The 26,887-nt window shown below is 44.2% G+C and overlaps 1 protein-coding gene across 4 annotated transcripts in view; it reads left to right on the top strand.

The window, feature by feature from the left end:
- Positions 1–26,887, top strand: part of LOC139554702 (semaphorin-6D-like) — a 109,048-nt gene that overhangs the window by 53,027 nt on the left and 29,134 nt on the right. For 2 of the 4 annotated variants that reach the window (XM_071367749.1, XM_071367746.1), the window contains exons 3-4: positions 11,372–11,514; positions 25,537–25,751. In XM_071367749.1, coding sequence (XP_071223850.1) covers positions 25,622–25,751 — 130 coding nt within the window. In that variant the 5' untranslated portion in view covers positions 11,372–11,514; positions 25,537–25,621. Of the gene's footprint in view, positions 1–11,371; positions 11,515–23,317; positions 23,537–25,536; positions 25,752–26,887 lie in introns of those variants that run through there. The other 2 variants (XM_071367747.1, XM_071367748.1) reach the window with 2 other exon arrangements.

The raw sequence follows: 26,887 nt of genomic DNA, 5'->3' as shown, positions 1-26,887 counted from the left end.
ATCTCTGGAGAGACCTGAAAATAGCTGTGCAGCAACGCTCCCATCCAACCTGACAGAGCTTGAGAGGATCTGCAGAGAAGAATGGGAGAAACTCCCCAAATACAGGTGTGCCAAGCTTGTAGTGACATAACCAAGAATATTTAAGGCTGTAATCGTTGCCAAAGGGGCTTCAACAAAGTACTGAGTAAAGGGTCTGAAAACTGAATGTAAATGTGATATTTCAGTGTATTTTTTAATTTGTATCATTTTTCAAAAATGTCTAAAAACCTGTTTTTGCTTTGTCAATATGGGGTATTGTGTGTGGATTGATGAGAGAAAAAAAACTATTTTTAGAATAAGGTTGTAACGTAACAAAAAGTGGAAAAAGTCAAGGGGTCTGAGTACTTTCCGAATGTACTGTAGCTGGGCAGAGTGGATTATTTTGTTTACGTCTGTTTGCATGTGTAATTGTGATTGTGTGCGTATGTGTGTGGGTATGTCTGCTGTGTATGTTTGCGTGTGTGCGTGCATATACAGTATTTATAACATATGATTACAGTATTTGTGTGGTATTAAGACAGGGTTATATATGGGCTAGTAGGACTTAACACTGCTGAGCTGTGTGCATTGTGTATAGGAGGCAGTAAAGCTGACATTATAAAAAGCTCAAAGTAATGGAGCTTAGACCAAATGTGGCCTCTGCTCTATGGTCGGCTGTTCGGGGATTATTCAATGTAAAACATGACTGGGAGCTCTGTTAAAGCCAGATATCTTTGACGAAATGTTTAAAGAGTCCTGGTGACTATCCTACTTAACACTTGATCACTCGACTAGTCGTTCAATGACAATGGCGCATTTGGCACCTGTTTTATTTCGACATTATGATTAACTACTCAATGGATGACACCGAGTTTGGAACATGCAGGACGTGATTCTTATCACATGCACGTTGTGCGTTCATCGTATACGCGCCGTTCACTTTGAATCGGCCCCTCATGGACAGCGTAAAAAGATCCATCGGCAAGTTTCTGCTCATCTCGGAGCATTTTATCCATGTCAAAATATTGCCAGGCGAGTTGTTCGTCGGGCCAAGACGACCAGCAGATAACATTTCCAATTGAAACGCGTCCAAGACTCTCACAAACCGCATCAGAAACCGCACAGGCCACCTTACGTTCCCACCCCTTCTGTGTTATGAACCTTGTTCCACCTTGTTGTGGATTGGATTTAGTGGAGTTGCATGGTCTTTAGGTAGGCGAAGAATTCCGCAACACAGGAAACGTCACGGTGTCCATGTGACGTGTGTTAGGGTGGAACGAGGGCCCCAATGCTTTCGGTTCCCCCTGGAACCTGGCAAAACACTACACATGGCAAGGCTGCCTTTTAACACTGCATTCCCCACTTCTGAGAGAGCTGTGTGTGTTGTAAGGCTTCTGTTTGCGTGTCTCTTTACGCCTACAGACAGATGTGGCCTGTCACACAGAGAAATAGGCAGATGCATTGGTAGATGCACACACACACTCATATACACAGACACTTATGTCCATGGTCTCTCACACACACCGACACACACAAACAGGTTCTCAGTATCAGTCCTGGGAGGGTTATGGTTGCCTAACCTCAACCATAAATTAGTCAGTTACACTAAGCAGCAGAGGAGCAATTAGGTCCACATTCCAGGGTATCCTCGGTCATCCTGTAACCTTTGAACCTCTGGGCCTTGTAGAGACATGTCAAGCCTGTTGGCATTTTTTGGCCACAGATCGAATAGTCAAAAAAACATACACACACACTAGGCCTCAGCCCGTGTACTGTAATCCATCAGTGATTGCGAAAGTGAGGGTCTTTATCGTAAATGCCTAAACAAGACAAATCATATCTATCACAAGGCAGCCAGTGTAGATGGAGAGGATTCTAGGTATCTGTCTCTGGCTCAGCCATGTTTACAGGGAGCATGGAGTGTGTCTACGTGGAAAGATGGGTGTGGACTAGGGAGGGAACAGCAGGAGGGGAACGGAGAAATGGATCGAGATGTCAAGGTGAGTGGGAGGGCAAAGACGGACAGACGGGGAGGAGGAAAAGAAGCCGAGACCAGTAGGAGAGGGGGAAGAGCGAGAGCGTTGCTTGTTTATGACGTTTGCAGAGGTGGAAGACGTGCCATGGGGAGATTAACTGTCTCAAGCCGAGGAATGTTGACTGCTGGAGTTTATTTCCATATATCTACCGATCACACCGCCGACACACACACACACACACACACACACACACACACACATGTACTGCCTGAGATTGTTTACGACCACTATCTTTGCTTTGTCTGGACAGCGAGAAGTACAGCGAGGATTGCGGAGTTGTTTTAGGGAGGGAGGTATGGGGTAACGTGTTTTGAACAGCAACCTATACTTCAGGGGACTTTTAACTTGTATTTTACTTCCACGTAAGACTTTCTCCTCAAGTTGACCCCAGAATCAACATCCAGGCAATATGTTCAGTTCAAACCAGAAGAAAGCAGTTGTACGGCCTATCCTACACCATGATGGAGGGTGGGATGAATGTTCAATTAAAACGGATTGGGAACTTCAGGTGGTCACAACAGTACATTTCGTCTTTGCAGAATCCACTACACCTGGTAATGGGTTTGTGAAAAAAATATAACTGCTGTCGTCAGATCATTATAACTGAAATCTATTGTGGAACTATTGTGGATCAGAAGACTCTGTAGGTTAGAGGGTGGTGCTAGCACCAAGGGTGGTTAGTTTGATTCCCGCAAGGGTCACAAGAATAGTTCTAAATATATATTATCATCATTTAGCAGATACTTTTGGATAAAAGTGTCTTAAATTACCTATTGTAATATGATATTGTATTCCAGTGCGACTCAGTTCATCTCTGTTTTTGTGATGTAGCCCTGAGCTCTATGTACAGATATCAGGATGGGTTTTTGTTGCCGTTGTGTGTGTGACTTTTTGTGCGTGTGTATGCAGTGTGTGTGTTTTGCGTTGACGCTGTGTGTTTATACAGGTGACAGCCGGGTGGCGGCGAGGGGCATTTTAGAAGGGTAATGGGATGCATCGGCAGGAGTTTGAGTAAATATCAACGCGTGGGTGTGAATATTCACAGTGGGCATACAGTAAACGGACACACGCACACACACACACACACACACACACACACACACAGATGGCTCTGGTTTGAATCTCCTATCTGTCATATCAGTGCGGAGAGAGCCCTCTTGAAAAAGCGAGCCACAAAGTGGACCCTGTCAAAATGGCATGGTCTGAAAAGTGTCTTTGAGACACACTGCTCATGATGTCAAGCAAAACGGATGTTATTGTTGTGTTTTTTTATTTTCTTCGTCCTACAACCTCCAGACACTGACAAACGAGCCTTGTCACCAGCAGTGGCAAGTTTTCTTGTCAGTCGGCAGCATCTCTATAATGGGGTTGCTTAGGAGGAGACCTACTACTCTCTCAGCCAATTAGAGCGGTCCAGGAACACCACAGGAGCCAATTAGAACATGCCTCAAACTCCTGAGGAGCCAACTAAAGGAGGGTGAGTTGTGTGGTGTTGGTGACAATTGTTTTGGAAGCAGTGAGGACTGAGGCAAAGTGTGTGTGTGTGTTCGAGCCTGCACGTGTGCGTCAAGAGAGGACATTCTGATTTAGAGCTTCAGGCTAACTTCGTTACGGTTCTCTGACATCACCTGTGGAAGATATGTCATGGTCTGTGCCAGATTTTTTTTGAAATATCTCCCAAGTGTGGCGCTCCCTTAAAGGTGAAAGACCAGTTGTCGTCTTTATGGTTATATGTTTACAATGTAGACGGGTGGATTTCTGCATGTAAATGTTCATTTGTTCGCTATGTCTTTCAATGCAGAACATGAATTTCCCTTGTAACAACACATTCACAAATTAAGTATCATGATCAATTGTCAGTCATCATGACTAATTACATGCCTAAACATCTCCGTATCCCTTTAAGAAACATCACAACAACATTAAATATAGGCTTTCTGAGGCATTCAACTCCCAGTGATAGTTTCCCCTCATCCCCTTTAATTCACTAGAGGCCATAATCTCTGCTATAGTCTTATAGAGAGATTTACTAAAGCCTTGTATAGGCTTAGTCGTTTACCAGTAAGTAGACCTAAATCTTTCACAACATCGTAATAACAATAGGGAGTAGGAGTTAGTCATCCATAGACTGATCTAAAGTCAGTTTTGCATTTGATCACTTATTTGTTCATATTTGGATGTGAACAATTTAAGCTGATCTTAGATTTGTGCCTATTGTACCCAGAGCTGATGATAACAATGTAATTTTGCATTTGTTAGTGTTAGGGCTTAGTGGGTTGAGTTGAAAAAATGACACAATGTGTGAACTGTCTGTGATTTATTTAGAATTCAAGGCACACTTAACCAGCATGGCTACCGCAGCAATACGCCATCCCATCTGGTTTGGGCTTAGTGGGACTATAATTTGTTTTTCAACAGGACAATGTCCTAACCCACCTCCAGGCTGTGTAAAGGCTATTTGACCAAGATGAGTGATGGAGTGATGCACCAGATGACCTGGCCTCCACAATCACCTGACCTCAACCCAATTGAGATGGTTTGGGATGAGTTGGACCACAGAGTGAAGGAAAAGCAGCCAACAAGTGCTCAGCATATGTGGGAACTCCTTCAAGACTGTTGGAAAAGCATTCCAGGTGAAGCTGGTTGAGAGAATGTGCAAAGCTATCATCAAGGCAAAGGGTGGCTACTTTGAAGAATCTCAAATATAAAATATATTTTGAAATGTTTAACACTTTTTTTGGTTACTACATGATTCCATGTGTGTTATTTCATAGTTGTGATGTCTTCACTATTCTACAATGTAGAAAATAGTAAAAATAAAGAAAAACCCTGGAATGAGTGGGTGTGTCCAAACTTTTGACTGATAGTGTGTGTGTGTGTGTGTGTGTGTATACACACTTCTAAAATCAAAGGTGCGCCTCTGCTTTAACGCACTTCTTAATCCCCACTGACACATATCAAATTAGTGTCGTGGAGGTATACAACTTATTAATTATGTAGTACAGTAGAGAAATCATGCAGAAAGTACCCTACACAATCGCAAAGCACGTGAAATATATTCACATGCGGCGCGCAGCACACAGCCTAGTTTCAGCGGAATATCTTCTGCAGGCAGCAAGGGCGCGCAGCTCTCAACTGGTTTTGGCATGGAGTAGCTCACAGAAGAATGACATCGATAGGGTAGGTAGGAAAGACGTTTCAACTTAGCATTTACTGGTCGATGTCCTAACTAAGACAACAATGGGTATGCAAACAAGGCATTGAAAAAGTTTTTAGTCCAAGGTCTTAGTTAGTAGGCTATTTGTGATGCGCAATTCAGTCGTCATGCCCTGTTTGCATCAGGGGCGTAGGCATTGGGGACCCAAGCCCACCCAATCCGATTGAACAAAAATAATACATTATTGTTACCAAAATACTCCTCAGCACCCCCCCCCCCGACTTAGAACATCACATTTTTTGTTGTTTTTCTACAATAAAAAAAATAATGATTTTGAGAGGGCAAAACTGAAAAATATATAGGATAACGAATAAAAAACAATAGGAAAACACAGGATTCTTCACACAGGGTTCCTTTCCTTCGCTGGGCAGGCCATTTAGGCAATTTTAGTATACCCACTTCTCCAGACTCCACTACACCACTGCATAGGGCCGATGGAAAGACAGCAGCCACACACAGCATGATGTTAAAGATAAGCAGTCCATTCATTCAGACATAATAAACCAGTAGGTCCCAATCATAAGACTACAAAAACCCAGCCATTAGACATTTCCCAATCTGAATAAAACTATTACTTAACGTTGCAAAAAAAACATTTACCGGTGACCTAAAGTGATGCGCTACGGAGTTTATGCTTGAGCGTTCAATGAACTGTACGGTGAAACACTAGGGATAATACGTTTTTCATAGGATATAAGTTGTGGACCAAACCAGCCCGCATGAATGTGTGTGAGCTATATACTCATAAGCATATTTCGTACACTAGCACGCACCAACCCTTTAATAAAGTACTTTTATTATGAGACTTGCTTCAAAGTACAGACATGTTATGCATGTCTACCCACACACAAATATTGCACGATACACATACAATGTCCCTCTTGTGAGTGGTGGTTGCATCTGAAACCGGTCTCTGAGAATTAGAAACACAATTCTCCATAAGTCACAAAAGCAACCACAGAGACATGTTCATAAAGCCACACACACACACCTACACACAAACAGTTAGCCTGCGTCCTTAGACATCTGTAATCTGTCTGATCCAATTAGCCAATTCCATCAACAGCCGTAGAGGGAGGGGGGGGGGGGGGTTCCTGGGCAACAACCGCCTTGAGCAGTCGCTCCAGGCAACACAGAGGCACCCACTCCACCTCACCAGTGGGTCTTCAATTAGTTCTGCCTGGCTACTCCCTTGCTCTGTTTCTTTATCTCTCTCGCTCCCTCTTCTCTCTCCCTTTCTCTCCCTCTCTCTCTCTCTCTTCCCTATCGCTGCTTTTCTATCACTCTTTTTCATCTCTGTCTGCACTCTTCCACCACTCTCATTATTCTCTCCTCCTTCCTTTCCTTACATTCACCCTTCTCCTCATCTTCCCTCTTCCTTCTTATGTTGTCTTTGTTTATCCTCTCTTCACATCTTTTCCTTCCTCTCTCCCTCACGTCTCCCTCTCTTCTTGCTCTCCACCTGCCATCTTCTCCTTTAATTTGGACAATTTGCCTGCATCAAAAATACTGTTTTTCCCCCCTGTTTTGGACCAGTATACGAGAGTTATGGAAAGAGGTGGCAACAAAAGAGCTTATGAGACCTTGCTTTGTTCATCCCCTTATCACAGTTTGCCCCATATTTGGGGTTAATTGCTCAGTCCCGTTTTGACATTTTGTTCAAGCCCTTACTGTTGGAATGCATCCTCCATTAACTTTGTTCCATTGGAAGAAAAACAGTTATGTTTATACAGTCGGAGATATGGATGAACTCTGAATGTCTGCCTGCCTGCCTGCCTGCCTGTGTATGTCTATGACCATGTCCATTGTGTCTCTGTTCTCCCGGACATTGTTTGTCATCAGGCAGTAAGCCATTCTGATTACCCAGCTGACGATAAGAGCAAAATCAGAGTGGGCAGTGAAAGCACATGACGTCTTTGTCTCGTCGCTACAGTGTGTAGTCTCCTGCGTTGTCCCAAATGGCATATCCTAGAGTTAACACAGACAGATGAACCCGTGGAAAATAGAGGGGTCCCGGGATTAACCCCTGTGGCACTCTGTTACTAAATTGACCCCTTGAATAACCCATCCACCATTGTAAAAACGTCAAAACCACCCCCAAAGGGTCTGTAGGGTTCATGGCAATGTAAACCGGGCCAATCCTTGACCTTGCTGCACTCCACTTTACTACGGTTGTAATCCCATCAGTGATTCAGCCAATCAGCTCCTTGTAATTCCCCTCAGCTAACCCCCACGTCATCTGTTAAGATGAGGTTGCAGTAGAAGTGCTCTGAGGGGAGTGGCTGTGGTGGCTCTAGAGTGTGTGTGGGGGGGGGGGGGTTCTGGAACACTTGAAGCTCTGACGTGTGCGTGCGTGTGTGTGTAAGTGTGTCCGTTTCCCTCAAGTATGACTGGGGGGAGGGCGTTTCGCCTGTTGGGCAGTGATGACATTGCTTTAACAGGGTGTAATAAGAATCAGAGGTCTCTCACTACCTGTTACCAAGGGCAACCAGCAAATGGCTTCCAGAGGGGCTGAAATGCGTAATCTCCATTGGACACGTTCGCACATACACAAAGGTGCATACACACACGCACACACAAACTCATTTCAATAGACATTCTCTCCCCTCTGCAAAATACCAGCGGGGATCGTATCATTAGAGCTCTGTAGTGTGGAGTAGTAAAGTTCCTCCCGTGATGAAACGCTCTTCGCCATGTTTTGTGAGTAATCGGGAATCGTTATGGTTATCCCACAAGGATGTTCAGCACTGTTCAGTGGAACTGATGTCTTCTTTGTCCCAGAACAGACTGGAATTTCCCTGACTGGTTGGCAGTCATTTATTGATGTGCTCGTTTCATAACAGGAAGTGAGGTCACGCCAATTGATCACAAGTGACGGTTCCGACCTAACTGTCAGGCTGTTGGACAGCCATGGATGAGAAGTGATGAAAAAAGAAGACGAGACCAAATCGGACGAGAGGGGAATGAATGAGTGAAGGAATAGAACACTGGAGAGAAAGTGAGCCGGGGAGAAAGTCAGGAGTCCTAATACAAACCGAAGGATCGGCGAGGAGGGCGTGTTTGAGAAGAGGGATGGACATTTAGAGGGGAGAAGTTGAGTGGAAAGGAAAAGAGAGGAGGAAGGAAGCAGAGGTTTTCATTAGGTGTGAGGGGGAGTGGAGTCAATGAATCATGGCCTAACGAGGATGGGCCTCATTACGACCCGGTGTTGCCACGGGGACAGATTGAGAAAATGGACTTGGTTAAGGCAGGCCGGGATACTCGTTAGAACTCGTTAATCATTGGTCACAACCATGTCTGCTAGCTTCTTGAGGAACCATCTTTGTTCTTGAGGGACACATTGAGGGAAGTGTAGCTGTAGTTTAAGTCAGATTGACGAGGAGATGGGCTCGAATATGAATGAGAAAATGGGCACCACGGAATTTGGAACTAAAACAAGCAGGGGGGGGAATAGTTGCTCATTCACCCAGCCACATAATTTCTGAACATTTGGACAAATTCAGAGTAAAGTTTCTGGAGCACTTATTTGTCTTTGCGCTCGTGTTAGTGGAAGTCTGAAAGACTCCATTAAGTCAATGGTATACTCCACATTGAGCCCTATCTTTTCAAACTTTAAATATGGATGAGCAAAGAAAGTTGATCAAAGACATGGTCATCACACAAGTTATTACCTGGATAGTTGTATTTAGTAAATAAAAGTGTACTTTTTAATTTTTATTTAGCCTTTATTTACCCAGGTAGGCTAGTTGAGAACAAGTTCTCATTTGCAACTGCGATGAAAGCTGATATAGCTGATGAAAAATCAAATATGGCTCAGCTTAGTCAGCTGGAGTGTGCTGTCTGTTTGTCAGGCTACGCTCTCTTTTTGCTGTTAGTTTGGCTTAAAAACCCGAGATCAGATGAACTCTCTCTGAACTCTCTGTAGGGACTTTGTAGCAAAGTATAAAATACACACACCTGTAACTGCATCAGCCAATTGTAAACCCTTTTTAGGACTGCAGCCTCCTTGCTCAGAATTTTCTTGTATGTAGATTTGTCTGTCCGCCCTGTTTGAGCTTAACTTTTCTTCACCTCTTTCTCCTTTTCCTGTCTCTCATAACCATTTTCCCCAGTCAATTATTCTCTTTATTGCGGATGTCGTTCTCTCTGCCACTTATTCATCCTTTTTCACCCCCCCCCCCCCCCCCACACACACACTTCTACATCATTCTTTCATATTTTCATTTTCTTTACCTCTGCATCACCCCATTTCTGCCTGCTCTCATTCTCTGCCTCTCTCTCTTCCTCTCTCTCTCTGCCTCGCTCTCTCTGCTTCTCTCTCTCTCTCTCCCTTTAGTTATTGGTCTTTGTCTCAGCTCATGGTTAAATCCAGATATTCTCCCTGTAGACATGTTGGCCATGAGAGGTAGCTGTCACAGGCACGCCCTTTTACGCAATCACTCTCTCAGATCGGTGTCCTTATTGTAGATTATTTTTCACTGCCTTGCCTAGAGGGAAACTGGAATCAACTTGAAAAATGGCTCCATTACCCAAGCGTTCTAGGACCGGTAGTATCTCCAGTCTTTGGAAGGGCTAGAGATATGGCCAAGCAAGCTGCATTGATCTTTGTCCTAACATACCATTATTTTCTCCCAAAGCCAAACTGTTCTCAATAAATCTCAAATGCATCAATGGAGTAATTCATTGCCCCCCCCCCCCAAACTCCGGATAGCTGCCTGGTGTCAGCCAAACATCCAATTCATCCAGTAGTCAAACAACTTGACAGACAACTTGTTTAAGCATGCATCAAACACTCAATGAAGTTTGTCAAATACAGTACAAACGACTCCCGTTGTGATGGATTCTTTTATTTTTGAATGACGGAGGGATTTTGTGACTTGATGTACAAAAAAAAAACAAAAAAACATTGGCAGTGTAAAAAGATCATACAGAGAACACCATTATCGTGGAATAAGCGATTATAAACAAAGGCATTTCTAAAATGAAAGGGCCAGCGGAATGAAGAAAGAGGCTGTACTTTGGGTAAAAGAGTGATGGATAAAGAGACTGTAGATCAACAGAAAGGCAACAACCGGGCTCGTTGTGGAATATAAAAATGATCTGTATTACAAATCCTGACTCGGAGGAAGTCGAGCTGACGGACAGATAGAGAATGGGAAAGGCATCAGAGGGTGAAATGGGGGAAAACAGCATATCAGGATAAAACCCTCAAACATTGTTTTGTTGGAGAAAGTACAAGATAAAAAGGCAGTGACGGGGTAATACAGACAGATGATGGATCATAACAATAGGGCCATTATGAGGCCTGAGGGGTTTCCATTCGTCTCTTATTCGGCTTCCTATTGGCCAGGTGGTCTCTCTGGGTTGCCGTTGCCACGGTAGCAGGTTTGTGCTATGGCCTCACCTCAGTGGTCATGTTCCTCTCTGGTAAGATTAGATTAGAGTGCCTCAGCCAGTCTCCTGTGGGGCTCCGCTGTGTGTTTTAACTCTTGAGCTCACGCTCGTTAGTCAAGTTAAATTATAATTGGACCAAGGCTTCGTTTCCAAAAAATCTGATTAGTAAAGGTTATTCAACAAAAAAAAAACGTTCCCTCCAGTAAAAATGGTCAAATCCAGGAAATAGGCTACTTTTAACATGATTGTTTTTGTTTTAATCGTGATCGAATAGCACGGTAAGGAAGGAAGTTATTCTAATGGTAGTTCTTTACTTTTATATTTTTTGGAATTAATAGTTACATTTGCAGACAGGATTGTGTCGTCATTTTATGATCGAGATCTATTTACGTGGATGTCGTCAGTCAAACCTAATGCCACTGACCGCCATTCCCCACTAATAGGGGACCATGCTGTGGTCACCATTGAAGTTTTGAGTCAACCACTCTTGCCCTCCATTGCGCCCCAAACAGATGGATTTGTCAATGTTTGTATGCTGATTACATTAGGAGGCCCTCTCTCTCCCACTCTGTCTCCCTAACTACAATCGCGAACCCTGGATTGGACGGTCAGAGGGGTGAAGCGAAAATTAGACGGGGCCATTTTGTTGTGTGTTTAGAAAAAGTTGACGTTTCTGATATAAACGTTGTCCTTCTTGTCGTCACAGGACTTGGCTGAGGACCACTCTGCGGGGGTCCACCCCCACCTCCCTCTCTTCTTTCTCAACCATTGTTTCTTCCACTTCCTGTGAACTTCGACGACAGTGACTGATTGCACGCTGCATCTGCCAGTCTCCGCAGGTTCAAGACTGTGAGTATCGATGAGTTTCCCTCCTATTGCAGGGTGGTTAGATGTTTCATTGAGCTCATTGGAGCGGTAGGTAAAAGCAATAGCACCATGGGAGAGGGCGTCTTGGGGGATTGAATTTCTCAGCCCAGTGATTTTGATTTCATTATGCACTTTACTTGATCAGCAAAGTCCCAAAGTATTGTAATCCCCCTATAGCAATGCCGATCACAACCTTGATGCAGTTACTGGTGCAATATCTAAATTGGCAGCACTTGTATAAGCTCCGGAGACATATGGTTAGCCAAGTCAATTGTGTGTGGCCCTAACGATATTACTCTGATCTCTCTCTCTCTCTCTCAATGTTGTCACTAGGGCTGGGAATTGCCAGGGACCTCACAATATGTTTTTATCACGATAGTTAGGGGCCGATACGATATGTATTGCGATTCTCACGATTCTATATGTATTCCGATTCGATACTGTGATTTTTATTATTGTGACTCGATGTTCCGAATATATTGCTCAACGTATGTGTGCTGCAGAGGGACAGGAGAGCCATGAGAAAACAGGTTAGCAAACGGACTGTGGAGAGGTTCTTGTTTCGAACAGACGGGTCTCCTCGCGGATCTTGTATTCCTATCAGCCATGTTGGCAGAATCCTTTGTGTGGGATTGAATGGGACTGCTGCACTGTCAGGTGTGCCAAGGTTGGCTTTGTGCAGGGAAGGTTGCTGAGAGTAAAGGTGAAAATAGACATGGTAACAGTCAAGAGGCACGGGTAGACCATTCAGCCCAGGTGTGGGGAAACCCTGTTAGTTTTGGGCCAGAGTGTTGACGAGTTGTCAGTCATTATTCCACAGCAATTCATTTTAGTCAGTATTTGGATAGAATGTTGGCTCACCTGAATTTTCAGCTGTGCTTACGGTTTCTGACTAAATGGAAAAGCATGCGAGATGATTCTCAAATGTAATTGCAGGGGTAGTCTTTCCTCACTCACACCCAGCTGAGTGGTCAACATAGGGTCACTTTTAAATCATTTGATAATGGGGCACACCTTGAGCAGAAAGGGAGGACATTGACATTATACTGACCCTGTATAGAATGTCCACTTTGTACTTTCTGAATATTGTGTTTGTTTGATTATGGGGTTTTCACCTGCACTCTCCAAGGTTTTCTTTTTGTCACACAACACAATGCCACAGATGTCTCAAGTTGTGAGGGAGCGTGCAATTGGCATGCTGACTGCAGGAATGTCCACCAGAGCTGTTGCCAGATAATTTAATGTTAATTTCTCTACCACAAGCCACCACCAATGTCATTTTAGGGATTTTGTCAGTACATCCAACCAGCCTCACAACCGCAGACCATGTGTAACCACGCCAGCCCAGGACCTCCACAGCCGGCTTCTTCACCTGCGGGATCATCTGAGACCAACGACCCATACAGCTGGTGAAACTGAGGAGTATTTCTGTCTGTAATAAAGCCCTTTTGTGGGGGGAAACTCATCTGATTGGCTGGGCCTGGCTCCCAAATGCACTGCACCCCTGCCCAGTCATGTGAAATCCATAGATTAGGGCTTAATTAGTATATTTCAGTTGACTGATTTCTTTACATGAACTGTAACTCAGTAAAATCATATATTTCTTTGCATATATACAGTACCAATCAAAAGTTAGGACACACCAACTCATTCCAGGTTTTTTTTTTTTTTTTTTTTTTTTTTTCACATTGCAGAATAATAGTGAAGACATCAAAACTATCAAATAACACATGAAATCATGTAGTAACCAAAAAAGTATTAGACAAATCAAAATATATTTTATATTTGAGGTTCTTCAAAGTAGCCACCCTTTGCCTTGATAACAACTTTGCACACTCTTGGCATTCTCTCAACCAGCTTCATGAGATAGTCACCTGGAATGCATTTCAATTAACAGGTGTGCATTGTTAAAAGTGAATTTGTGGAATTTATTTCCTTAATGCGTTTGAGCCAATCAGTTGTGTTGCAGCCTCAGAATGTAGCTACAGCAAGAGAGGTGGGTTCGGAGTCAGCTTCACGGCCAAAAAATGTGACACGAATCGACGTTCCTACCTCCTCTCCCCGGCTGCGATCGATGAGGCAGGCAGGGGAAACCATGGGAACTGTCACCTCCTTATATCCCTCAGAGGAGGAGACGGTCACGGAGTCTTAGCACATCGATCCACAGGTGACAGGCCAACCATTGGGCTTAATGACAAAATACTCACAAAGCCGCTACTGCTGTGTAGAGCGCTGTGTAGACTGCTGCATAGCGTTAAGTGAAATTTGTATCTATGTTTTTGTGTTTTTTCCCCCCAATAACCCAAGGGGAGTTGCAACATCAATCCTCATTCATACTTGTTTCATGCTGGTCATATAATAGCACAGGTAGATGGAAAATGAGGAGACGGTATGAAAAGGACCGGCCTTTTGCCCAGGTTTCCATCTGGAGATTGTAAACGGAGTGCTTTGGATCATTTCTCAAGATGTCTTTCTACTGCAGTACAAGTGCCTGCCTTCTTGATAAGTGGCTAAGGCGCCGCTGCCGCTTGCAAGAAATGCCCAAGGACACTGACACCAGCTCTTAAAGACCATGGTTTCGTTTACTGCTCTTAAAATGGCGGGTTATGGATTTCTGAATAAACACCAGCCCACCTATTGAGGAGAGGCCACCGCTGAAGGTTAGAAGACACAAGCTCTGTCGATAACACTCAAGTTGCCATAGAAACGTCAAACTCCATTTAAATCCAAAGAGAAAGAGCGGAGGGAGGGTTTATGGAGGAGGATGAAGACATGGAGAGCGGCAAGAACGCAAAAGAGCAATGGGAGAAAGAGGAAAGAAGAGGGAAAGGCACTGTATAGCGATAAGGGGAAAGATGGCTTTCGATGCATGTGGCTAGATGAGATCTCGGGCCAGCAATGGTGGTGATAACAGGCACTTAGCTCTCACACTCTAGCACCTGGAGCTGTCCGATAATGCACCTCTATGCTGACACAGAACAGCACTGGAGGTCAAAGTATTGATTCCCCAGCAGCCGGCTGTCCAGGGAGAGAGTGACCGCAGAAGCCCAGCTCTGGGATGTCCTCACCACGGGCGCGACATGACCTTTTTCTCAAAGTGCCGCAGAAGGGGGACTGAGGGTATCCAATTGCTTCTCACACACACACACACACACACACACACACACACACACACACACACACACACACGCATGCATACATGCGCACACACACACACAAAGGCATACATCCACTCTGACACACACACCGTGAACACCAATCACTCTAAACCTTGCTAAAGTCTCAGGGCTAGTTGTTAGGTGGCATGCCCACCAGGGAGCAGAGCCCAGAAAGAAAAGCACTTCTGTGATTCAAAGCCCTCTCGCTTGGTAATCACTTCCATGTCTCACTGTTGCTTTCAACACCCCCCAATTATCGCTGTGTCAGCCGGTCCAGTCGAGTATTAGGGACACTAAAGACTGGCCTATTTTTAGAAGAAAGGGGGCCACAGCTTCTGTCCCTATGGGCTCACAGACACATGTCGAGAAACCGTGAAAGGAGACTTAATAGGAAAATAGAGCAATCTATGGACTCACACAAACACACACTTGCTGTACACAAGGAGATACACACACACACACACACACACACACTTTCTCACAAACAGCTTACTGTTCAGAGACGTGCACTCTCGGGAAGGTTGCAGAATCGGTCGTTTCAAGAGAATGAGAGCTTGTGTTATACCTGCGAGGACGGTCAATCTGTTCTATTTGTGATAGCTGTACTATTACCAACACTGTTTTATGGACTCGTGGTTAGAGGCTTGGCTGCGTACAGCAAGACAATGTCATCCTTTGTTGACAAAGTTCATATGGCCTAGATGAGACTGGTACAGTAGCTGGCTGTTCAGAGGAGGATCAATGTGTTTGGAACTGTCCTGGGATCAGAAGCCAGGGTGTTATGCTGTTCTGAGTACAGGGCGATCAAAGAAGTGGACCAAAGCAGCAGGCGGTAGGCTGAGATGAGAGGGGAAAAGCAAAGTAGCATGGGGATAGAAACAATAGTTCAAGACTGACGATTTGAGTTCAAGACTGACGATTCGAGTTCAAGAGACATGGAGGAATGATCCAAATAAGAAAGCGTGATGATTGAAGATAGGGAAGCAGAAGAAAGGGCGTTGGAAGAGAGAGCGAGTGGGGATGGAGAAAGATTGCAAAGAGAAGGGAGAAAGTGGAAAAAAATAGGGAGGGAGAGCGAGGGACCCTCCACTCCTGCTTCTGCTTTTCATCTCTCCCTGAAGAGGAGTGGGGGCCTATTTTAAACCCCTTCATCTGTCTAATCTGACGTTCATCTTTCGCCTCTTTTCTTTAGCCACCGTCGCTCGTTGTTCAGCGTCCTTGATTAAATTGAGAATCTCTTTCAAACAGTTTAATAACAGCGTCTTGCCCTTCCCCTGTTTTCTCACTGACAATCGAAGAGTTACTTTGATGCGATGCGAAAACAGTCCCCCCCCCCCCCCTTTTTATTTCCAATGTGGAATTAATTGTCTCTTCCCCAAACAAAGTTAATAGAATCGTAAAATGATAGCTCTGAATCATAGAGACTTGATCATTTCTTGAGCCCTGCTCTCTTAAAGCTGTATGTTCTTACATTTGCACGGAATACACTTTAGAGTTATGCCTCTAACTTGACCCTCTTGAGGGCAACCGGCACAGGCTTTCGACATATCAAACATATCAAATAAAAATAAACGTACCTCCTTCCTTCAGGCAACGTTGGCTCTTTCTTTCTGCTAGCTATTCGTTTGATGCAACCCCCCCCCCCCCCCCCTCCCCAAAGTGGTTCTGGCCTTGGAGCCGCCTGGGGAAATTCCACAGATGACGGCCAAGAGAGACGAGAAGGGCAGAAATAGAGTTTGCGGAGGGCAACGGAATGCGACGTTAAGACCACAAAGTGTGTTTCTAAGGGGCTTGATAACACAGGGCTTATGTTACCACTCCACCTCCCCTCTCACTGTACCCTATTGCCCAAAAGGGAATATGAACGGGAGTCATTGATTGATATGAATAGCGTTGTGTTGGTCAAGTTTGACACACGCGCGCACACATACGCGTGCACACCGACACACGCACACACACACAGCCAATGGATCCCCCATCCTTCATGAGCGATGGCTCTGCAGCTCTCTACTGCACACAAAGTAATGAGAACTTCAGGTCTGTGGAGCCCAGTGCATTTATCACATGCTCACACTTAATGGTCCCTCTGCCAAGGCTTAGCACCACGCCTGCTAGCCGCCCGCTACAAACAGGACTGTTTGTCTCCCACGGCTCTACAGCTGTGTGGACGCGTTTGTGTGTGTGGTTGGGAGTGTACTCTCATTGTTGATTAACACTTTCTCGCTCTTTCTGTGGTCTCTCTCCAATGCACTGCTTTCTTTCTCTCCTCATTTCATCCATCTCTCCCTCTCTCTCTCTCTCTCTTTCTCCCCTCTCTTTTCTAGGAGAGAAGACTCTTTTGGTGTTTGTCCTTCAGCATGACACCAGGCAATGAAAGATGGCTGCTGGATTAGCTGTCATGATGAAAGCGTATCCCAGTTTTTCTCTCACGGTCCAGTGCCATGTTTCAAGGCACTCTATACTGAACAAAAATATAAATGCAACAATTTCAACGGTTTTACTGAGTTACAGTTCATATAAGGAAATCGGTCAATTTAAAGAAATGAAATAGGTCCTAATCTATGGATTTCACATGACTGGGCAGGGGCGCAGTCATGGGTGGGCCTGGGAGGGCATAGGCCCACCCACTGGGGAGCAATCAGGAGTTTTTCCCCACAAAATGACTTTATTACAAATACTATTATTATTAGAAATACTCAGTTTCATCAGCTGTCCGGGTGGCTGGTCTCAGACGATCCCGCAGGTGAAGAAGCTGGATGTGGAGGTCCTGGACTGGCGTGGTTACACGTGGTTTGCGGTTGTGAGGCGGGTTGGACGTACTGGCAAATTCTCTTAAACGACGTTGGTGGCTGCTTATGGTAGAGAAATTAACATTCAATTCTCTGGCAACAGCTCTGGTAGACATTTCTGCTATTCAGCATGTTAATTGCATGCTCCCTCAGTTTGAGACATCATAGTGTTGTGTGACAAAACTGCACATTTTAGTGGTCTTTTATTGTCCCCAGCACAAGGTGCACCTGTGTAATGATCATGCTGTTTAATCAGCTTCTTGATATGCCACACCTGTCAGGTGGATGGATTATCTTGGCAAAGGAGAAATATTCACTAACAGGGATGTGCACAACATTTGAGAGAAATAAGCTTTTTGTGCATATGGAGAATTTCTGCATTGCATAAATATTGCCAAATCAATGTATTCAATATTTAATAAAAAAGGAAACACCCCTCTCTGTGAAGGACTCTTAAGAGCAAGCATTCACACACAGTGAATGTCTTTGTTGTATATCAAGACAACTGAACAGAGATTTGTGCTATCCGTAGGCTGATCTCCACCAAATCCATTTTAGGCCTATTGAGCCAGAGGGATGATCTTGCTGAGGAACAGGCATTTTGACCTGGTTTTCCCCTCTCCTAGAAACCATTTGTGATAAACATCCTTTAACTTGCCATGCGTTTCGGTTAATAACATGCCAGACAGTACCCTGTCATGTCTGTAAGGTGCCATTACAATGTAAGAGCATACACAATGATTAAGTACTTTGTCGCGGCGTAAAGCGCCAGGAAGCGAGCAGGCGAGGCCGTGGCATTTTACGGTGCCTAGCGCTCTATTCAAAATGGAGGGCTTAAAAAGTGCACAGAATAGAGCCCATTGATTCATAACCTGTGAATTTACGCAGGCTGCGGTTAAAATGGAAAATCACTCGTACAAAGTGATCGATCTATTGTGTCAGGAGTATATCGGGAAGCGGTGAGCTCAGCTTTGTCCCAAATCCTCTCCTTTCTGCTTTACTACTTTATCCTGGAGGAAACCTAGTGTGGTCTATACAGATGTTTAATGCCACCTTTGGGATTCTCCGAAGCCTCTTTGTGGAAATACAGAACAACAGACTCGGCAATGGCTGGTCTTTGATTCCTCTATACCCTCCCCGCTCTCATCATTCTGTTAGATCAGTGGTCGGACCGTTTCTCTATTTTAATGTGTGGCAAAAAGTTAATATCTGTCTTTTGAAACAATGTATTTTCTGGCCTTCCCTCTTTCATCTCATGTTCACTAGATTTGGTTTCTTTGTACTCTCTCCCATTTTTGAAAAACAAGGCTATTTATTATCATCTTTGTAAGAGAACAGGCAAGTACCTCTGTTGCCAAGCACAAAAGCCTTCGGTTGTTAAGTGAGAAACACCAAACAAGCATGCCTGAGAGAGGGAAAACTGAGAAAATATGCATTTACAATCAGTCAGTGTTTGTTCGAGCTTTGAGTGTTTATGAAAAACAGGGCGAGAGAGGGAGAGAATGGGAGAAAACGATAGGCCTGGTGTGAAAATAAAAACCGAGCCCTGTTGAGAAAAACAAAGAAATGGAGACCCAGGGAGAAAAACAAAGCACGCGCACAAGACACGACACAGACCTCACATTATCCTAAAACGATCCTGTCTGGGCCTGGCGGTTTCAGGTGTGCGTGATCGAGCTGACGCTGTGATGCTCGGAGGAAAACGCTGGCGCTCATCTTCAAAAGGCCTCCTAATGATCCCTGAGGGCTGCCCGGCTGTGAGAGGAAATGGAGGAATGAGCACAAAATGAGCCACAGCCCACCAAAGCCGCTGACCACTGGGATATTCCCAGGTCGCGCCAGGGTTCCGTGACGGATCTCATTTCTGCCGCCAAAGCAGATACTTGGATTTTGCCGAGTGGGTGGCGAGTGGCTAGGAGGAGATTGGCAGCTGACTTGCATAGCAAAGGGGCTAACCGTGTCCAATGGATCATCAGAGACCGGGGAAAGAGCAGTGCAACACACACAAACACACACGGAATTGAATACTGAGCTGTAACGCACACAGCTGCCAACTGCATCAATTCATACACAGCCACTGATCAAGCTTCATTCAGAAAGGTTACTCAAGTTCAACACGAGCAATGACCAGTACCATCTAATCAGTAATCCTGTGGAGAAAAAAATACTTTTTGTTTTACATAGAACACGCAGCCATTGATGTGTGCTACGGACAACATTGATTTCTCTGAGCCCAAACAACGTGCTCGTAAGCAGAAACGTATGCAATGCCATCAGTTATTTTAATGACCACTCGTAACGCAACTGATGATGTGCATTTAGATGACATCAGAGGGCATGTGTACTTGATTTGTTTCATTTTTCAGGCTCAGGTTCATTCAACCCATCGTAAACCGGACCCGCGCAGTGTACAAATGTTCAACCTGATTTTTATATGCCTGGATCTTTCAGTCAATATATCAATGCCACACTTGCTTTTTGGTGCACTTGGGGTTTACAGGTCCCAGTGGAGTTGTAAAAGTGTATTTGAATGTTTGCCAAGCTTCACACACACACAGAGTACTTATTTGCTGTGTGCGTGTTTGATCAGCCCTGAGTGTAATATGTTAATGCTTGCTTTTGATTGTTTCACTGATAATATTCTCAACCTTTCACAGGGCGTTACGCTAATTTAGCGAAATGTTTCGACGTGCCCGCACATACAGGATGAGATAAGCTTACTTGAAATCTTTGGGAACAGACTAAAACTCCTCTTCAGGCTCTGCAAATACTGGAAATATCAGTTGAAAGTACCAGCGCTGGTTCTGTGTCATCAAGCTCCATTTCCTATTTGATGATGAAATGATAGTAGATCATCAGAGTCCACATACTCCGTAAGAGTTTGTTGCTAACATCGTCATGCCATTGCTATCCTTGCTATCCTTCCTATCCCTTCATTCATGCTCTCTGCCAGTTGATCTGGCCGTTCCAAGGCAATTTTTTTTGCCTTCAACACACCCTGTCTCCGATCAGCCACGGTGTCTGCCAGGGTTTCGTAAGGTTCAGCCATGTTAGCAGCCACCAGCACCATTAGGGGCCAACCACAGCTTTTCACGGAACCTTTAGGCTGTTGAAAGATTTCCTTGGACAGGGGCTGCCCACCACAAGGAACTAGAGGCAAGGGAAATCCACCAGTACGTATTAGAAGATTACGTTGTCTTGTCACATGACACTGAGATTTGTCTTTCCGCTTCATCCCAACTATTACTTTGTGAAAAAACATTTCTCTTGACCAGTGGTTGGAACCGGTTGAGGGAACAGAACTGAAAACCGGAAAATTACGAAATTGTTTGAGGAACAGAATGAGAACAAAAGTGATCTATACTGTTCTGGAACAGAACCGTTATTTTATAAGCATGGGAATCGGTTAAAAATGTTTTATGTTCCGGGCATTTTTTTTTTTTTTTACAGTCCCACAAAAAAACACAACAAAACGCTTATGCTAAGCCCTCTGTCACTGAGAAACATGTTACAGTGTCTAAATGCCAGCTGGAAATCTTTGCTAGTGTGTGTATGCTACCTGCAACTCCTCCTCTGAAGCATTTTTAATTAGAGAAGAATGGATAGATTTTTTAAATGCTAGTTAATTAAGGATACTATAGTTATTACGTTTCACATTGGATTTATTAACTACAAAAAGGTAAAAGTATTTTTAATTCTGTTGCCGCTCTGCACACACAAGCTTGTTAGCTAGCTAAGCCTCCTCCACCCTATCTCGCTCTCTCCTCACCCGCAAATGTTTTGTTGCATCCCGAGCTGTACACTTGTCTGTCCATCACTCATATAAACAACTAGGCTATAGCTTGCCCGCTTCATAGCAAGCTGCTCTATCCGCACTGATTGGTGAAGTAATTTAATGTCAAGTTTAATGTCAAAAAAATATATATTTTATATTTGAGGTTCAAAAAGGGACAGAAAGGAACGATATTAAGCCAATTGAAAGCCAATGATTACTTTAAGCCTCAAGGTGGTCTTTCCAACCAGTGATAGTGACAGGTATGCTGTTTACGGTACCCTCAAGCTGTCCCTCTCCCACTTAAGATTACCTACTTAAGCCCTGATCACCACAAATCAGCTGTAAGATTTACCTTACGCATGTAGTTTTTCCGCAAGGTCTATAAGCCAATATTGGCAAAGCCCCCCTTTCTCCTTCCATTGCTCCTGCATTGAAAGAACATTTCACCCCCTCAACTCACTACAACCTAGAGTTCCCAGAAATTATGTTACAAGATGCTTTTTTTCCAAGTCCACTCAAGCAGTGAAGAGTTAGTCTTGGTGTTGTACTTACAGAACCTCGTTGTGGACCCTCTAGGTGTAGAAAGCATTGCGTGTCCCGAGGGGGCTGTGTTTACGCTAGCTTAGATACGTGGCTTGTTCTCGAGAGTTTGTAGAGTTAGAAAAACTGCAGATGAGGAATGAATAGCGATTAAGTAGGTACGTGGGAAATGAATGTTGGCTGTCCTAGCAGGGAGTCATCTAATGCAGTATGGAATGACACCCGCCAGTGGCAAGCAAGTCAAATAGGAAGACTGCCTTTACCGAACCAAGTTTATTTTTGCCGGATGCATAGTTCAAACTTGTCTCTTCCCATCTCTAACAGACTCACAAATGCTGTGAATCCTTCTTGTAAGATGATGCCCTCCTCTACTATAATTTTTTTGCCCTTGACTTCAAACCAGGGGTAACCCCCAGTCTTCGCAGTTACATGGGACGCAAATGAGAGGAAATTAAGCAATTCACTTAACTTTAAGTCTCTAGATCTAATAACAAACATGAGGGCAGCGACCCGTGTTGTAGATTGAAGACTCTGTTTGTCCGTGGGTCATTGTAACCCTTTTCAACCATGGCACCGGTGTAGTCTGTGGGAAACGATCCTTTATATATTCCCCAATTCCGTAGTTTTCTCACAGTGCCCGAGTACAGTCCAAAATAAATACAAAAATAAGAGTGAGGAAAAAGTTGGACTGGTCTCTCGATATAAATGACACTCTGAGGATCCACATTCCCATGCATTAACACAAACCAAAAGTGCAGAGGAGGTTTTGGAACTATGTAGTACATAACAGAGATTATGTGTTTAGGTAATTGTGGTGTAGAAGCTGGCGGACGCGTGTGGAGGGATTTTCATGGACCGTAATCAGTCTCAGCTGAAGTGAGGTTTTCCCCGATCGCTCCAAAACCTCAGGCGTACGCCGGTGACCGCAGAGAGAGGGTTGAGAAGTTGAACGGTACGGTAACTGACACCCACGCCTCTTGTGGAATTTTAGGGGGAGAGCTAGATCTCTTCTTTTAAAGCCTGAACATCTTTCCAGAATAGTTAATTCCTGCTATTGGTCTCCTTTCCACACAGGGGAGCTAACTTCTTGCTTAAACAGAAGAACCTCAAGTTGCACAGTGGACAGTGAAGCTAACAATGTGACTTTCTACTCCAACATTTCTACTCCAAATGTTTCATACGAGGCGGCAGTACAGAACGTCACCTTTTTATTTGAGGGTATTTTCATACATGCCTGTTTTACCGTTTAGGAATGAAAGCACTTCATGTATCTAGTCTCCCCATTTGTCATAAGTATTTGGACAAATTAACTTAGTGTGTTAAAGTAATCAAAAGTTGAGTGTTTGGTCCCATATTCTACATCAAGCTTGTGACTCTGCAGACTCGTTGGATGCCAGTTACTATTGAGAAAACAACCCAAAACGAACGGCAAATGGATCCAACGACTCTGTAGAGTCACAAGGTTGATGTAGTCATTGCGTGCTAAGAATATGGGACCAAAACCTAAACTTTTGATAGATTCTTCCATGTCTGGTGACTGGTCTTTATACATTTACAACACTTAGCATAGCAAACGGAAGCAAACCTCTTAAATCAATCCAAGATGGCTTCAGTCGTCTCCTGTTGCAGTTTCATACAGTACTTTTGATCTTTTGCCTCTTGACAGGAAATGTCCCCCACGGTTGTGACTACCACAACCCAGGCAGGCGCCACCACAATAGAGAACAAGTTGAAGAGCTAGAGTGAGTTTTTGTCTCCGGGGTCGTTTGTCTCCCAGCTGGGAGCTCTTAGCAGAGCTGTAACAACCACTCTATTGGAGAAGATGGGAATGTTTGTTCTCACTTTTAGCTCCTCTACTCACTAGTGAGGTAAGCTGAAGGTGGACTGAAAGCAGCTGGGCCTTAGCTCACAGTCATACAATATGACCTTGGTTTGCCCAGAAAAAAATATACAACATTGTTTCATTTGTTCTATTATATTGTTCTGGAAACAAACTTTCTGGAAACAAACTTTCCAGACTGTGCAGTTACAACATTACCCGTTTTCATGTGTCGTGCTGATTGTGCTAGTCAGTGGGGGAAGTTTTGAACTCTTCCCCTCTTTGTGTAATATGATCACAAAAATTACCTCAGACTTTCCCATGTTACTTCCTCCAAACATCGATTGAATGACAACACAGGTTGCCTCATTCATGTATCTTCAGTCTGACTGTAGAGGAGAAGTAGGTTGTGCGTGTCTGAGTGGGTGTAATCCTTTAGAGCAGAGGCTACTGCGAGCCACAACGTAAACACGACTAGACGCTAATGCTAATCCTTATCATTTATAGCCGGGGGGGGCCATGACTGGCTGACCTCACGGCTAAGCACAGCACCTGCACGGAATCTAAACTAGGATGGCGTAGGCTAATTGATATTGATGGCGAGAGCTCCTGTTTGTTGACTTTTGGAGGGCAGTTAGTTAGCGCGGCAAGCTAACATCCTGTCTCTAGCGTAGCGTTTCCCAAACTCAGTCCTCAAGACCCCAAGGGGTGCACGTTTTGGTTACACAGCTGATTAAGCTTGATCATTTTTTTAATCAGCTGTGTAGTGCTTGGGCAAAAACACTAAACATGCCCCCCTTGGGTTCCTGAGGACCGAGTTTTGGAAACCCTGCTCTAGCGAGTCAGTGGAGACATGCCTAGCTTAAGGATGTATGTCCCCTTGCTAGCAACATTCCTCACAGCATTCCTCACGAAAGAGTCAGAGGGTCAGGATTTTAGAATGTTAACCTAGTAATGTATGATATTGTAGTGAATCTAGATCTTGCTCTGTGTAATCCACTTGGTTTATCAACTTGATGCAGCCGTTACAATATGAAACGTTTCCTGTGAGCTAATGTGGAACATTATAAAAATGAGTCAAACAACTTCAATGAAACTATCAATTGACTCGTTCAGAATGTAGATCGTCACGTCTCTATGGTCCATTGGACTGACGTGTATCGTGTCTCAGACAGAATGACCTTTCCCGCCAGAAGCTCCCTCTTGTCATCGCTCTGGCTGTGTGTGTTAGCGCTGTATGTTAGTACTCTAAAGAGGCAGATGTTGACGTTGGCTGCCGTTAAGACCATCTGGGTTCCAGCTCGAACCGTTCGTTCCTCATTGATATTGTTTTGACGAAAGCAGACAGCTTGAAGTCGGTCATTAATATTTCTGACCAAAACTGGCTGGTGTCAGTCTGACCTTGGAGAATTTTTTATTTATTAGTGTTTAACGTTTAGTTTTACGCATTCTGGACTGCTGCCGGTGTCATGAGTTGATAGACCAGAACATGGAGACAATCACGTGAATCAATTGTCCAGTGTGATTTTATTTTTGTGCATTGCTTTCAAAAATTGTAATGAAGAATACATTTTGTTATGCTCGCAGATTTGTGTTGCCATTAGATGCCATTAGGCTATGATGAATCATAACTGTAGCTTTTTGATTAGATAATGCAAGCAGAAAATGCCTCTTGTCCTGAAATTGTATCATTCAATTAATAGACATCGGCTCCTGAATAAATGTTCTTTAAATCAAATCGATTAATTTGCGAAGATCACTAGCCAATTGAGAAAAGGTCCTAAGTTGAGCAATTACAGATTTGGCATGACATGTCCATGAAATAGGTTGACATGTATAGTCAAACAGAGTGTGTATTCTATGACCCCTTTTCATCTGACTGAACTTAATTCCTTTCTTCTCCGTCCATATTTCCCTCCACAGACCGTGCTCCCTTGGATCGGAGCCCCACACCATGACTTGCTGAAGCCGTCTTTGCTGCTACCCAACCCCCTTCTCCTCATTCAAGATGGTCCCTCCGAAATGGATGAGGAGGCGTCTCCTGCTGGCGGCCCTCACACTCACTTCCTGTCTACTGTTCGCCATGGCCACGCCCTTCCCCAAGGACCTGGAGCCAATCAACGTTGTCGGATGGGAGCGTGAGTAGCCCCACCAGCCCCCTGATTGGCTTAGAGTGATTTAAAAGGCCAAGTGGTGCCATGTTGCATATTTTTCCTCTGTGATATAAGGGGATTCATTTAGTAGCACGGGACTGGTAGTTAGAGTGCACTAATATGATGTGACGTATAAATCTACCCCAGAGTTAGCGGAGGACGATTGCTGTGATATTTGTCACCAGCAGCACGCAAGGAAACCGATAGCCTATTTGCGTGGCCTAAGGCAGGCTCAGAGCCCTAATGCTACCTTGTTAATACATTGATGAGCCAAAGTCAGGCTGTAGAGTTGGCCTGCACGGGAGATGAGTTTGGAGGGATGGTCTTGTGCAAATTAAACCCAAGATTAGATTAAGCAAAGATGTGCACTCAAAATGGCCATCATTGGATTTGTGGGTGTTGGGCACAGTTTTCCCACAGTTCTCTAACTATATGTGGGTCTATCGGCTCCAGGAGGTATGGTTTACATGATAGTTAATGAGCCGGACAGGTTCCATACATTATTGGTGTGAGAAAGGTGGATAAAGAGAAGCGAAGGAGAAAGTGTCGCTGAGGGGCTGTCATTGGCACAGTGGCATTAGAAAGGAGTCGGTTTGCGCGGTCAACAGCTTCAAATCGCGGAAAGAGAGGTTCCGATATGCACAAATCAAAGTCGAGGAGAAATGTCAGCTCTTATTTGCCGGATGTAGTAGCTATAACACACCTTGAAACCGATTTGACTACGGATATATCTCCTGACATATCGGACAGTGGAAATGACAGCATCAGACCTATCTACACAAACTGGGAGTGAGAGTGGACTTCTCAAGGGCATTTTGTTTAGTGTTGGAGCATATTCGGCTCCTCACTCTGCATGTTGCGGGTTAGCGTCGCCTTTGCCATCGACGAAATGCCAACAGTCTTATCATTTAATGAACACTTTTGCCTCTTCATCATATTTGCTGTTGTGTTGTCCAAACAAAGCCTTTCGACAGAAGTTTAATCTTACGGCTACAGTATGTGCTTTAATAATTGCCATTTATGAAAATGAATTGCGCCAGAACTAGAGTAGCAGACACTTTATCTTGGCTCACTCATCCCGAGCCAAATAAACTATGGATCTATCAAACCTTCATCTACCC

Source organism: Salvelinus alpinus, chromosome 26 (assembly GCF_045679555.1).
Source record: "Salvelinus alpinus chromosome 26, SLU_Salpinus.1, whole genome shotgun sequence".
In the NCBI taxonomy this organism is placed as follows: Eukaryota; Metazoa; Chordata; class Actinopteri; order Salmoniformes; family Salmonidae; genus Salvelinus; species Salvelinus alpinus.
This window is presented reverse-complemented; position numbering and strand designations above follow the sequence as displayed.